At 44.3% G+C, this 12,202-nt stretch overlaps 4 protein-coding genes and 4 non-coding genes across 8 annotated transcripts; 5 read left to right on the forward strand and 3 right to left on the reverse strand.

Moving 5' to 3' along the window:
* The first annotated feature begins 206 nt into the window (after positions 1–206).
* Pmar_PMAR024263 lies at positions 207–278 on the forward strand. The gene has a single exon. It is a non-coding gene; the product is annotated as a tRNA-Gln (tRNA).
* A 255-nt stretch (positions 279–533) lies between these two features.
* On the reverse strand, positions 534–1,592 carry Pmar_PMAR024264 (conserved hypothetical protein; the record flags this gene model as incomplete). Its single annotated transcript, XM_002774813.1, has 2 exons — positions 534–813; positions 1,177–1,592. The coding sequence occupies 2 exons, from the start codon at positions 1,590–1,592 to the stop codon at positions 534–536; spliced, it is 696 nt and encodes a 231-aa protein (XP_002774859.1).
* A 3,016-nt stretch (positions 1,593–4,608) lies between these two features.
* Positions 4,609–5,625, forward strand: Pmar_PMAR024265 (Thermitase, putative; the record flags this gene model as incomplete). The annotated part of the gene is made up of 1 exon (XM_002774814.1): positions 4,609–5,625. One exon carries the CDS (start codon positions 4,609–4,611, stop codon positions 5,623–5,625), a length of 1,017 nt encoding a protein of 338 aa, XP_002774860.1.
* A 1,058-nt stretch (positions 5,626–6,683) lies between these two features.
* Positions 6,684–6,756, forward strand: Pmar_PMAR024266. Its single transcript has one exon. It is a non-coding gene; the product is annotated as a tRNA-Thr (tRNA).
* Positions 6,757–9,640: 2,884 nt separating this feature from the next.
* Pmar_PMAR024267 (hypothetical protein) lies at positions 9,641–9,845 on the forward strand (the record flags this gene model as incomplete). Its single annotated transcript, XM_002774815.1, has 2 exons — positions 9,641–9,732; positions 9,785–9,845. The coding sequence occupies 2 exons, from the start codon at positions 9,641–9,643 to the stop codon at positions 9,843–9,845; spliced, it is 153 nt and encodes a 50-aa protein (XP_002774861.1).
* An 11-nt stretch (positions 9,846–9,856) lies between these two features.
* Pmar_PMAR024268 lies at positions 9,857–9,930 on the reverse strand. The gene has a single exon. It is a non-coding gene; the product is annotated as a tRNA-Arg (tRNA).
* A 364-nt stretch (positions 9,931–10,294) lies between these two features.
* Pmar_PMAR024269 lies at positions 10,295–10,368 on the reverse strand. The gene has a single exon. It is a non-coding gene; the product is annotated as a tRNA-Arg (tRNA).
* A 114-nt stretch (positions 10,369–10,482) lies between these two features.
* Pmar_PMAR024270 (hypothetical protein) lies at positions 10,483–11,213 on the forward strand (the record flags this gene model as incomplete). Its single annotated transcript, XM_002774816.1, has 3 exons — positions 10,483–10,587; positions 10,628–10,747; positions 11,061–11,213. The coding sequence occupies 3 exons, from the start codon at positions 10,483–10,485 to the stop codon at positions 11,211–11,213; spliced, it is 378 nt and encodes a 125-aa protein (XP_002774862.1).
* Between the last annotated feature and the right edge of the window lie 989 nt (positions 11,214–12,202).

Consider the following 12,202-nt stretch of genomic DNA (forward strand, 5'->3'; position numbering starts at 1 on the left):
TGCGTGCTGCTGATGATATTGAGTAATAAGAAGATGAACCTTCGTTAGTTTCCGTATTGAATACTTGTCGTGTACTCCTGTTGTCAATCATCAATAAGTGTAGGGGAAGTTCTAGTAGTTGTTGGGGTGTATACCATTACGATCAAGTGTGTCTAGAGCTTGGCAGTTCTTCAAGGATGACAAGTAGACAAATGAAGATCATCTGTGGTTCTATGGTGTAACGGTTAGCACTCCAGACTCTGAATCTGGCGATCTGGGTTCAAATCCCGGTAGAACCTATATTTGCGTTTGAGAAGTATTTCTTCCTGGATCGGGGAGCTTTTTATTTCACTTGACGCAGTCAGTTCAGTTGTGCGGTCAAATGCACTGTTACCTACCGTGAGAACGACAACCTATCTATTCGGCCACCATCATCCTCGAGGTATCAAGACCTTAGAATTAGATAAATACATGAGGGCCGAGCCAAACTACACTCGTACTCAACTCCAATCGGTTCAAACATACACAATCAGAAATTGTAATAATAGATACTCCTATTGGAGAAGCTCAACATCATCATCGTCATCATTCTCTCTTTCATTTGCAATCTCCCTCTCACCATAGAATCGATAATAAAACCAAACGCCAACCTGCGCCACTCCAAGGGCTAGACCCAGTACGTTGGGTAAAAATACGAAGAGATCTCGAGCAACTACGGACCAGGCGAACCATATGATCGAACAAAGAAGGGTCATGAAGGAGAGCAGGAAAGGCATGTAGCGAATCGAGCGAGTTCTGATGACGACGCCGATGACAGCTAGGGGGGAGCCGTACCTGAGCATACTCACCTCGTAGGTTTGCTTCCCTAAACTGAGCTCGTCAGTTTCCTCACTTTATTATAGAAATCCACAAACGGTTTTAAACAGAGGTATATAAAAACCAACGATAATCTCCCAAAATTTTCACATGTAGTTGACCATGTGCATATATTCCTACACCAACTCTTTAGGATTTCCCAGAGCGTAGTGGCTTCACTAGGAATCTCACACTGCATTGCGAGTGAGTTACTCTCAAAATACTGCCAGAAACTGATTTTACTGCTGAAATTTCACTTCGAAGATTTTTGAACAATATTGGAGCTCTCTGGAACCTTAGAATCGATTCTACGTTCTTCTCATGAAATTCGGTTCCTCTTACATGAGAGCATTCAAAATGCTAGCGATCGTCCCGAGGGAAATGCTCGTGCTGATGCCAGCATCTGCGGCTCGACACACAATGACAGTCAGGAACAAAAAGGCGGTAGCTCCGAAATAGAGATATACGAGTTGTCGACGTTTTGAAGTAGCAGCGAATAACCAGAAAACCAGACAATATGCGAATTCAACAGTCGCGCTCAGCGTATTGGCGAAAACAATATCGCCTTTGTTCGGAGTAACTCGACCGTAGGCAACCCAAATGAGATTCTGTACGAGTGTGATGGTGTATGGCATTGGAGTGTAGTCACCAGTGGACTTGCTAGTGATTATATCTATCATAGTGGGGAGGGGGGCGAGGGCTAGGCCCATACCAACGATGGCTCCCAGGGCTCCTAGGAGGTGTTGAAGGCTGATCATTGGAAAAAGTGATGGGGGCGGGGATTGAACCTGCGACCTCTTGAAGTGCAACACAATAACGTCTCCGATGGCAACTGTCGTCCAACCATGTGATGAGGAAATCTAATAAAATACCAAAGCATGAGAGACGATTAACATGTCAAAATTGTCGAAATTCAACGGGCAACGAGATACCATAAAAGTCGGCCAACCTGAAAATGGTCTGGTTGAAGGAATTCTCAGCTGTCGGGGTATTGGAGATGATCTTCAACACACCTGAGTTGTTGAATCTTCGAATATCTTTTGCCAGTCGTCATTACACAACATCTTCCTAAATTCACTTCATCGAGTGGCCTCCTCCGCATTCTAAATTCGACTCTACCATGTGGGGATGAATTCTCATCCAACCGTCTGTTGAGGCGTTGGCCATCGAATAATCATCACGAGAGTGATGATGGAGTGTAACGTACCTGTTGGGGGGAAATTGAACGAAATCAGGAGTTCGTCGGCACTAGTGAGCAATACACTGTGTATTCCTAATTGACAAGTCGTCGAGTTCGACGAACTCTCAAACAGAGAGTATACACTATATACTCTTTGTTCGAGACTATAGTATCCTATAAATAGACGAAATATGTATGCTATACATATAGGACATGTTAGGACCCATCTACCTATCTACTATATAGGTTCTATATACTATATAGGTACTTCCCTTATTCCATCCATCCCACTAGACTGATATGACGCAACAGCTCCGCCTGGATTACTACTGTTGGGCAGAGTAGGACGAGATAGTGAGAAGAAGATCATAATGAGAGTATTGATCTAGCTAGTAGCTGATCCTTAGTGACATATGTGCTCAATAGCCATTGGCGGGTCCCTCAAGCATTGCTCTACCTACCGCCTCCAATTCCTCGAGGCATCCCTCGCCTTCGATTGGCCTATATCAGCCCCTATTCTTGATGATGAGCCTCATAACTAGGTCCTGGACTACGTCAAGGGTTTCGGCATCCACCCCCAGGATCCTTGATGAGACATTGCCCAACGTGGTTTGGAGCGACTTTCCCAACTCGAGAGATACGTATCCAAGGCTGCCAAGATTCGACCACGAGGCTTCGTTGACGTAAATAGGCGGAGAACAGTATCCTACTGTGCGTGCCCAACCCAGCCGATTGACCCGTAGCTCTCAGAGTCCGGGCGCACGCCATTAACCTATCCATCGGGAGGGGAGGCATGAGGAACTCACCAGCTCGCCTGTCAACCACATACCCTTTGCCGAGTATGACCCCGAGCATCGGAAATGGTAGCAACATCACTCCCGCGGCGGTATGTAGAACTCTCAGGCTGATAGGAACCAAGCTAACAGCAGGGCCTTACACACCCTCCCTCCGCGGAAAGCAATGACTATATAGTGGGCCTCTGAGAAGGACGGGATGGAGACGCTTCTTGGCACTTCATCCACGTTCTGTACCGCATAGATCTTGAAATCCAACGTGCCCCGGACGTCTCTTGGTCAATTCGCCCCAGAAAGTCCTCGGCCGAGTTCGGGACGAAGAGCTCGTCCTGTAGCACAAAGGCTGATGCGACGCAACATCTCCGTCTGGCCCACTAGTTGTGGGATGCATAGGACTCCTATGATAGGAGGATCAGATAGTAAGAAGAAATTAATGAGGAGACTGACGCGTTACTGTTGATATAATGCGTACGCCTTGATAATACTCCATAGTAAGATGAAGAATATTCCGTTGCAAGAGATCAGTGATCAATTATACGAAACGAGCGCGACGAGATCTTATAACAACACGAGATCTTATAACGAAAGCAACCTTTGCGGTCTACACTGCCTTGCTAGACTAACCGACATCGCTCACGGAGTCGAGCACCCCGAGATGACCATTTCCAACGAGGACTTGATGAGGTCATATGCGGAGTCTTGCTTGGAGATCGGCTTTATCTTCCGGGTTCCTGCAACTTTCCCTGCTCCAGGCTATTCCTGCTATTGTTTTCCTTCGATGACATTCGCGGAAAGAAGGTTGTTCTCTCTCTATCTATCGTCAGAGTTGCGGGATGATCCCGCCGGGATCGCGGTTAGTTTCATTCACGTTGTTTCCGACCTATTTGTGGATCGACAATTCAAGGAGCGGTAGTTACTTTCATTCTTATAGCCGACTGCGTTAACATAAGAATGAGTAGCTCTTGAGTTGTAGAGTGGTGGCGAATGGACATTATATGAGAACACGGTAAGTACGACTTGACAAAGAAGGCGACAACGTAGGGCAACAATGCAGTCGAATTCTACGAAGGCAGATAGTAGAAACGTGATATCAACTATGTATCTATTAGATTGAACCGTTTTTTTGAGTGGAAACTAAATTATACACGTTTGACATGGTAGATTGTACGAGCCATAAGTGAAACGTTTATCAACTCTATCCAGTCAACAGAAAAGGGAGGGACAGCGCCAGTCTGGAGGTGCTGCTGCAGACTGTTGCCGTCTAACTCTACCGACCGAGGGAGAGCTCAGCACCTCTGGAGGATGTCGTGGAGCGGGCTACTACATCCCGTCACCATCGAGCGCAAATGACCAGTTTGCTCATCCTCGGACTGATCAACTCGGATACGACCATTCGCAAGTCGTATGATCGCCATTCAGTGGGCATCGCCAACCCCAAACCGCAGGGTGTCGACGGGGTAGATTGAACCGTGATAAACAACGGATGAAGTCAGGCGAAGTCGGCACGTGCACGTACAATCGACACAATCGTCGGTGAAACCGTCACATCGTCGTGAAAAAAATTTAGTCCAAAATTGTTTTAACTCCAAGAAAGTATTTGGTCTTAAAGTGGTTTGGTCCAGAAGTAGGGCTATCTCCCTAACGGTCACGAGGAAGGCCAACTGTTCTGGAAAAAACTTTGTGCCGCGCGCGAATAATTTTCTACGTGCGCGAACATATCTGCGCGAATGAAAGGAGGTAGTTCATGCGTACATTTCGACGAACAGAAGCAAAACGAATTGCTCATCTTAGTGGCTTACAATGAATCTCCTCGTAACATCATTTTGGTTCTTCTCGTGCGACCTTCTCTACGTTGTAGCAGAAGTGGGCGAAAATGGTGGGCTCGGTCCTGCGAGCGATCCTAACGACGAATACTATTACCTGCAAAAGGCTTACCTGGAGGCCATCTATATACCGGAGGCTTGGGGTATCCTGGACTCTACTCCCAAGAGAACACCTGTGACCATCGCAGTTATTGATGACGGAATCGAGGCCATTCACCCTGACTTGGAGGGTACCGTCATCAAGGGCTACAACGTCGTTAATAAGAATGATGATACCCGTCCTCGAGGACCACATGGAACCCAGATGGCTGGCATCATCGGCGCTATCAGAAATAACAGGATCGGTATAGCGGGTATTCTGGACAGTGTGCGCATACTGCCCATATGTACGGGTAAGGTTTCGACTTGGCCTGCAGTAGCCGATGCTTTCACCTACCTGATCGACAAGAGGAAAGATGATGTGAAAGTTATTCTCTTGGCGGAAGGATCCACATCAACTACTTCCCAAGCCGTTACCGACAAGATTCTGGCAGCAACTGCAGCCGGCATGCTCGTTGTCATCACGGCGGGGAATTACGGCCTGGATCTGGACATAAACCCATTCTTCCCTTGTTCTTACGGCCGTTCACCCACTGATGGAGTGTTGTGTGTGGCTGCAACACATGGTACCAAAATGGAGCTTACGGAGCTGAGCGATTTTGGTCTAGCTGTTGACATCGCCGCTCCAGGATATAAAATAGCTACAACTTTTCTCAAAGGGGAGTACGGCACAGCTTCGGGCACTTCGGAAGCATCCGCTGTCGTAGCAGGTATAGCTGGGATGCTCTACAGTCTTGAACCATCTGTGAAGGCCAAACTTATCCCTGCTTACATCAAAAAGATCATCATGGATACGGCCACCCAAGGTCTCAAGGACAGTAAAGGGGTGAAGACTCTCCCCTTTGGCCGCGTGAATGCTGCGGCGGCTGTCAATAGGATACTTGGAAGAAAGTAGGTTTAATTTTTCACTCTAACTTCGTCTCATGATGATGGTGTCAACGACACCGAGTCACCAGTGAACTCTCGTCTAGCTCAATGGCTTCCCCCTTGCTGGATAGATTCTTGATTTATTCGTTTCATTTATTGTAAATGTGAAGGTCTGATCATCATTTGATTAAGATAATTCTTGAACCCCAACAGCGTCGTGAATTTCAGCCTGGGTCGGTCTTACTTAAGTCGGCAATTATTGGCTCAGTGTTCCAATTATGAATCGTTCTGGGAGATGCTGGTGCATCATCATCATCGATCGCTATCCCAATCCCACGTAGCCCCACTGTGGGGCCCCCACACAAGGTGTCTCTCTCGAGTGAAGGAAAACCTCGGCTGAGCTTATTTTGAATATTTTCCACATCGGATAAGTTCAATCAAGCCTTACAAGTTTTTGCCCTGTTATTAAAACCAGTGCGGCGATATTTTAATCGACAAGCCGCTCATAATTTCCACATTCAACAATTCCCTCATTCCATCATCGTATTATCGGATTGTATAAACAATCACTCGCAACAGTATACAACATATAAAATGCCCAGACAATTAATGATGAAGCGTTCGTGTTGATCTTACAAGCCTCCTTCATCCCTAATAATCTTACAAGCCTATAATAGAGCTACTACCAACATCATAAACCGATAATCCGTTTAATAATCCCGCAACGGGGGCACGTGTACTAAGCATTGGGCGCTTAACCTATGCGTGCCAGCGGAGCGATCGATGTCATGTTTGCCGAAAAAGAGACTGTCTGCAATGGAGGGGACCTTTCGATGGCTTGGTACAGTAAACCCAAATCGCAGAGCATTTATACCATAAAACTTAAAATGTAACTCTATACATGTAACCATGGTTAAGTAGATACTCAAGTACGCCTTGAGTTAAGGAGCTCCTTGAGTTGCTTCTAAACGTTGTGAAATGAGTTGAGTACTTTGCTCCTATGAAACACGCCCAATATACAATAATAGAGTAGTAGACAATAGTAGACTGTGAACTATAAGCGCGGTAAGCTAGTGTAATAATACAGCCTTCTTAGCTTAGTTGGTAGAGCACCCGCTTAGTAAGCGGGAGGTCGTCGGTTCAACTCCGGCAGAAGGCTTATTACGGAATAATGTCTATCTTTCTCGAGGAATTGATGTGACCAAAGCCAAACTTAATCTTACTACACCCCCGATGCTGACCAAGACGTAAAGCCGTCAATTGTAGAACCACCCCGTTACGGGGTCTCCGTAAGAGAACTTCACCTGACGCGACTCGTCAATCGAGTATTTTATAGCTTCCTCGCCGACCGTACCTTCACAAAATAGCTTCATATATCTACAAAATTATTTATCCACTCATTCTCAGACTCAGTCATCATCAGTTGATTCACTCATTGATTCTTCGTAATGCATAGTGTGCATTGCTTACCGACTGCAACTTCGCGCCAAGATGAGACTAAACTCGCAGATTTCGGAGAGTTAATAAAACGCCAATATGAGAGTTATCAATTACTTCAGCATTATTCCTAATACTCCTACAATTCTACATACTTCACTTTATCGGTCCTCATCCTTCATCATGCAGGTACAGTGTAGAATGCTGAATTCGAAGTGAGTGATATTCTTTGGTTGAAATTAGTGACTAACTTCGTAAATATAAATCTCATATAATATGATTTCATAAAATCTCAGATTCACCAAAAACAAGACTAATTGTTAGTCTTGTTTTTGGTGAATCGGGAGATTCTACTTACGAACTGATCGACGAAAATCTAATTTCGTTTGAAATTTGAAATTCTATTTTATGAAGAAAATCATTTCACTGGAGTTTAACGACTGTGCATATCACCGCGAATATCGCCTAGTTTTTCACGGAGTTTTACGACGCCACTTCACGTAAAACGGGTTGTTGTGGAAGTGAAACTGCAATTCACTAGAATCAAATTTATTTTTTTATTGGATATTAATAACGTGTAAAGTGTGAGTAAGGCACGTCTGACTTCTTTCTTATGAGTGCATACGTTGAAATCAAGTCGTATATAAAAAAATGCCGCACAAAATTTCCGAATAAATATTTCAGTTTCATATTGCCAACACCAAATCATGATGAAGTCGACATCTGCTCGAATTCAAAGGTAGTTGATGGTAAACAGTTTGGGGAGGGGAGTATGCATATGGTCAACTACATGTGTTGGTGGTGACAATATGAAAATTCTGAGAGGAAATTCTTATTGGTTTCTGTACACTTTTACTCGAGCTTTGGAAACTCCTGAGCTCAGCTGCTGAGGAAAGCGGACATATATTCATACTCCAACACTGTATAGGAAACTCCTGAGCTCAGCTGGTGAGGAAAGCGAACATATATTCATACTCCAACACTGTATAGGAAACTCTTGAGCTCAGCTGCCGAGGAAATCGAACATATATTCATACTCCAACACTGTATAGGAAACTCCTGAGCTCAGCTGCTGAGGAAAGCGGACATATATTCATACTCCAACACTGTATAGGAAACTCTTGAGCTCAGCTGGTGAGGAAAGCGATTACATATATTCATACTCCAACACTGTATAGGAAACTCCTGAGCTCAGCTGGTGAGGAAAGCGATTACATATATTCATACTCCAACACTGTATAGGAAACTCCTGAGCTCTGCTGGTGAGGAAAGCGATTACATATATTCATACTCCAACACTGTATAGGAAACTCCTGAGCTCAGCTGATGAGGAAAGCGATTACATATATTCATACTCCAACACTGCTGATAAATGGTGAAGATTTTTCTTATGAATTCCACAGTTCTCTATGCAGTGTCATATTACAATTTTCGATGATAATAAATTTCTTGAGAATAGTTGTTTGAATTTATAGTGACATTTCTGGATGATTTTCTCGAGTTCGTTCTCTGTTATAATCAGCGTTGGAATACATGCAAATAGTTTCCAAAGCTATATTATGATGATTTTCGCGTAAATTTGGGTAGAAGTGTACTAAAACCAACAATAATTTTCTCGTCGTCATTAACGTATGCAGTTGACCATGTATCGGTACTTCAACAAATTTTCAAAACTCCGTTGAAACATTTTTTAAAAAAAATCATGATTTTATTAGGGCTAGAGAGAGATTCCGTTGCGCAGTGGAGTTTCACAACAACCCGTTTTACAACGTGAAGTGGCGTCGTAAAACTCGGTGAAAAACATACCGATATTCGCGGTGATATGCAGTAGTCGAGTGAAATATGTTTTTCACTAGTGTTTGTCATATCACTAGGGTGGCCGTGAAACTCCAGTGTTGTAATATATGTTCAGTGAGTATAGAAGCCAACACAGTTCCTCAGAAAACAATAAATATTTCCCGAAATTCTTCTCGGAATTTTCTTATTGTCATCACCAACACATGCAAGCGACCATGTGCATATTTTCCAAAACTAGCTTTGAACACTGTTCGATTCGCAACTTCTTGTTCGTCGGATATTTCTTCCACCTCCTCGGTAATGATTTTGGGAGTTTTTTTCGAATTTTGGGTGTAGCGCTGGGTTCGAATGAGATGAACATGATAATAGTAGTCGCGAATTGGTATTTTGTGTGCAGAAGTTTTGTACATGTTTACGTTATGTAGTGTTACTGTTGTCGAAGCGGAATGAAGAAGCGTGGGAAAATTTAACTCTCTGTTTTGGCGTATGTATCTGCTGGATTTAAATCATCTCTGCGTTCCACTGCAAGAGCGCTCCCAGGGTTGCATTACACATGTAAAACTCGATTCTGCGAGCGCCCTAAACTCAACTCAGGAGAGGTGTATTCAACACGCAATGAATAATTATTTGACGATTTGAGTTGCGTATTGTGTTGCTAGTGAGAATTCCGGAGGGAGCGGTATGAAGATACAGCATTAATTGAATTTATGTTGGCCCGACGGAAGATTCTACTCGAATCTGCATTCGACAATTTGGAGCTCCGACCTCATCCGAATCCACTGATTATTCGCCGCCGCCTTCCGAGACAAATGCGCAAACAAGAACTCCTTTCTGAACATCAGTTGGAGCAGAGGGAGCGGGAAAACGGTGAGGAGGAAGGCGAAGCGAAGCGGCCCAGAAAGTGAGCTTAGTGAATGATATGAGCTTGTGTGTTCGTGGGCTTGTGTGTTTAGGCGGACTGTTGCTGAGAGGCGCATTGCGATGATTAAAGAGGAGGAAATTAAAGCTGGGTAAGAGTTGTGAAATACTCTGGGCGGGACTTGAACCCGCAACCTTTGGACTAGAAGTCCAACGCTCTATCCGATTGAGCCACCAGAGCTGTTGGTTTTGGTGTTTGTGATATGTGTCGAGATACTGCAATCCAATAAGCTCGTCTGATGATATCGTGTTGAGATGGCGTATAGCGCGCGAATATCAATGATAATTCAACATTCAAATTTTGTTCAATCATTTTCGTCCTTTTCGATATGAAGACTAAGTAGATGCATATCAGTACAGTTACTGTTCACTTCACTACGTCAGTGTTATTCGAGTCGCTTCTGATTGAGAATATTCGTGGCTTTTGAGGGGAGCTCTCTCTTACTCATCTTCAACAAGATTCAGCGGTCTTGTTGCTTTTTGAAAAAGATGTGATATTAGAATCGGTGCCATCGATATGGGAATATTTTAATTTGAATAATTTATACTCTGGGCGGGACTTGAACCCGCAACCTTTGGATTAGAAGTCCAACGCTCTATCCAATTGAGCCACCAGAGCCATGTATTTGGTCGTGATCATATACGGGTGGTCTATCATTTTCAGGATATTACGCCCAGTTCCAAGCCCGACAACCTCCGAGTAAGACACTCGTATAACATGTGAAGGCTCACTATGTCGCTCGTCCTCTTCAGTCAAGTTGACAAGCTACTACAGAGCTTGCGCAGGTCGCATGAGGAGGGCGCCTCCGTTCAGAAATGGACCAACCTGGCCAATGAAGTAAGCTACTCTCGAGTGGGGAATGTGGAGCCTGCGCCAGGTTCATCATCTCGTTGATGAATTGAAAACTCGCGAGCTAGCGACTGTGTTGATGATGTTCGCGGAGGCCAATTTCGTCGATACTACTCAGTGCACCGCGGCGATTGTCAGAAGGCTTACGGTAGGGTGGGGAACTGAGGGGAGTTATGACAGCGATTTACCAAACGAATAATGGCGGCTTGATTGAACTCAATTGGTATACACTATCGTCATCATAGTTTCAGCCGAGGTATAGGTGTTATATGCGCATGATTGGTGATGATAGGAAAATTCTGGGGGGAAATTTTCGATGGTTTCTGTACCTTTCTGCACGAATTTTTATGTAAATTCTATAATTCTCGAGGAGAATCTCGAGACTCAGCTGAAGAAAGCGAACATATATTCCCCCAACACGAGGGGCACGTTGTGTGATAGCAGCAACGATGATGCAGCAGGATCAGATACGCACGGATGTCACGTCGTGTTTGATGGCTATGATGGCTCTACAGAAAACTGCGGGGATGAGGAAGGAGACAGTATTGGAGGATCTCGCAGAGACGTTTATTCGTTTGGTTTTTGACAAGGGTGTGGAGTCACCCAACGGGTGAGCTCTATTCATGATAATTTCGAAACAGATTGTTTGTCCTACTGGTCTGACTCTATCATCGGGTGCCTAATGATCAATATGTTATGGAGTTTATTCAATAAACTAACCATAACTCCAATAAACTTGATTGTATTTTGCAGCACCTCACATTTTTTGGTAGATTGCCAACTTTCTAATATACTGTTGTGGTCTAATACAAGTATCGCCTTTGGATCCGTCCTAGTTCTCCACTTGACAACTAGACGGGGAAGGCTTACTTTTGGAAGTTTCTGAGAAGGAGATTCGCATCTTACTTCGAAATCGGCGCGCTCTTCGGTTTATGCATAACGCTGTGAACTCGAAAATTTGGAGTCGAATTCAATTTCTATTAGTGCTCATAATTGATATTTTATGGCATTTTTAGTATTCGATGAAATTTCCAACAACATGACAAAACTTCTTCACCAACCCAGAATGTGTTAAAGCATACTCCACATCGCTTTGTGCCAGATACAATGTGGAGAAAATGACGTTTGCTGATCTGAGGTTGACTGCGGTTGCTCTGGCGAAATTACCCTTTCTGCATGACCGACTCGAGTGGTGGTTCGTGGATGAGCTGTGAGTTCCATCGTGGATCAATGATTTCGAATTGTGATGCATTTTATTTCGCATCAATTCGGTCAGGTTCAATCGTTTGAGTGAGAAGATACCACACGTGAAGGACCCGAGGATGCTGCTCTGCATTCTGTAAGTGTGATTCATCGTAGACTTTTGGCGTAGTGGGGGAGCGCTGGTCTTGATATCTGATGGTCGTCGGTTCTAACTCGGGTGTCGTCATATGCGTTTTGATATCCCTACTCCAAAACTCGTGATTGGGAATGTTGTTCTCTTTGCTCAGACACGCTGGTGCTAAATTGAGAGTTCCTCCTTCCCACTCGTGTCTGCTCGCCATCATACCACAAATCCGCCTACTCTTGCTCTCGAGAGTGCCGACCACTGTTAAGGATGACT

Source organism: Perkinsus marinus, assembly GCF_000006405.1.
Source record: "Perkinsus marinus ATCC 50983 genomic scaffold scf_1104296957270, whole genome shotgun sequence".
NCBI lineage: Eukaryota > Perkinsozoa > Perkinsida > Perkinsidae > Perkinsus > Perkinsus marinus.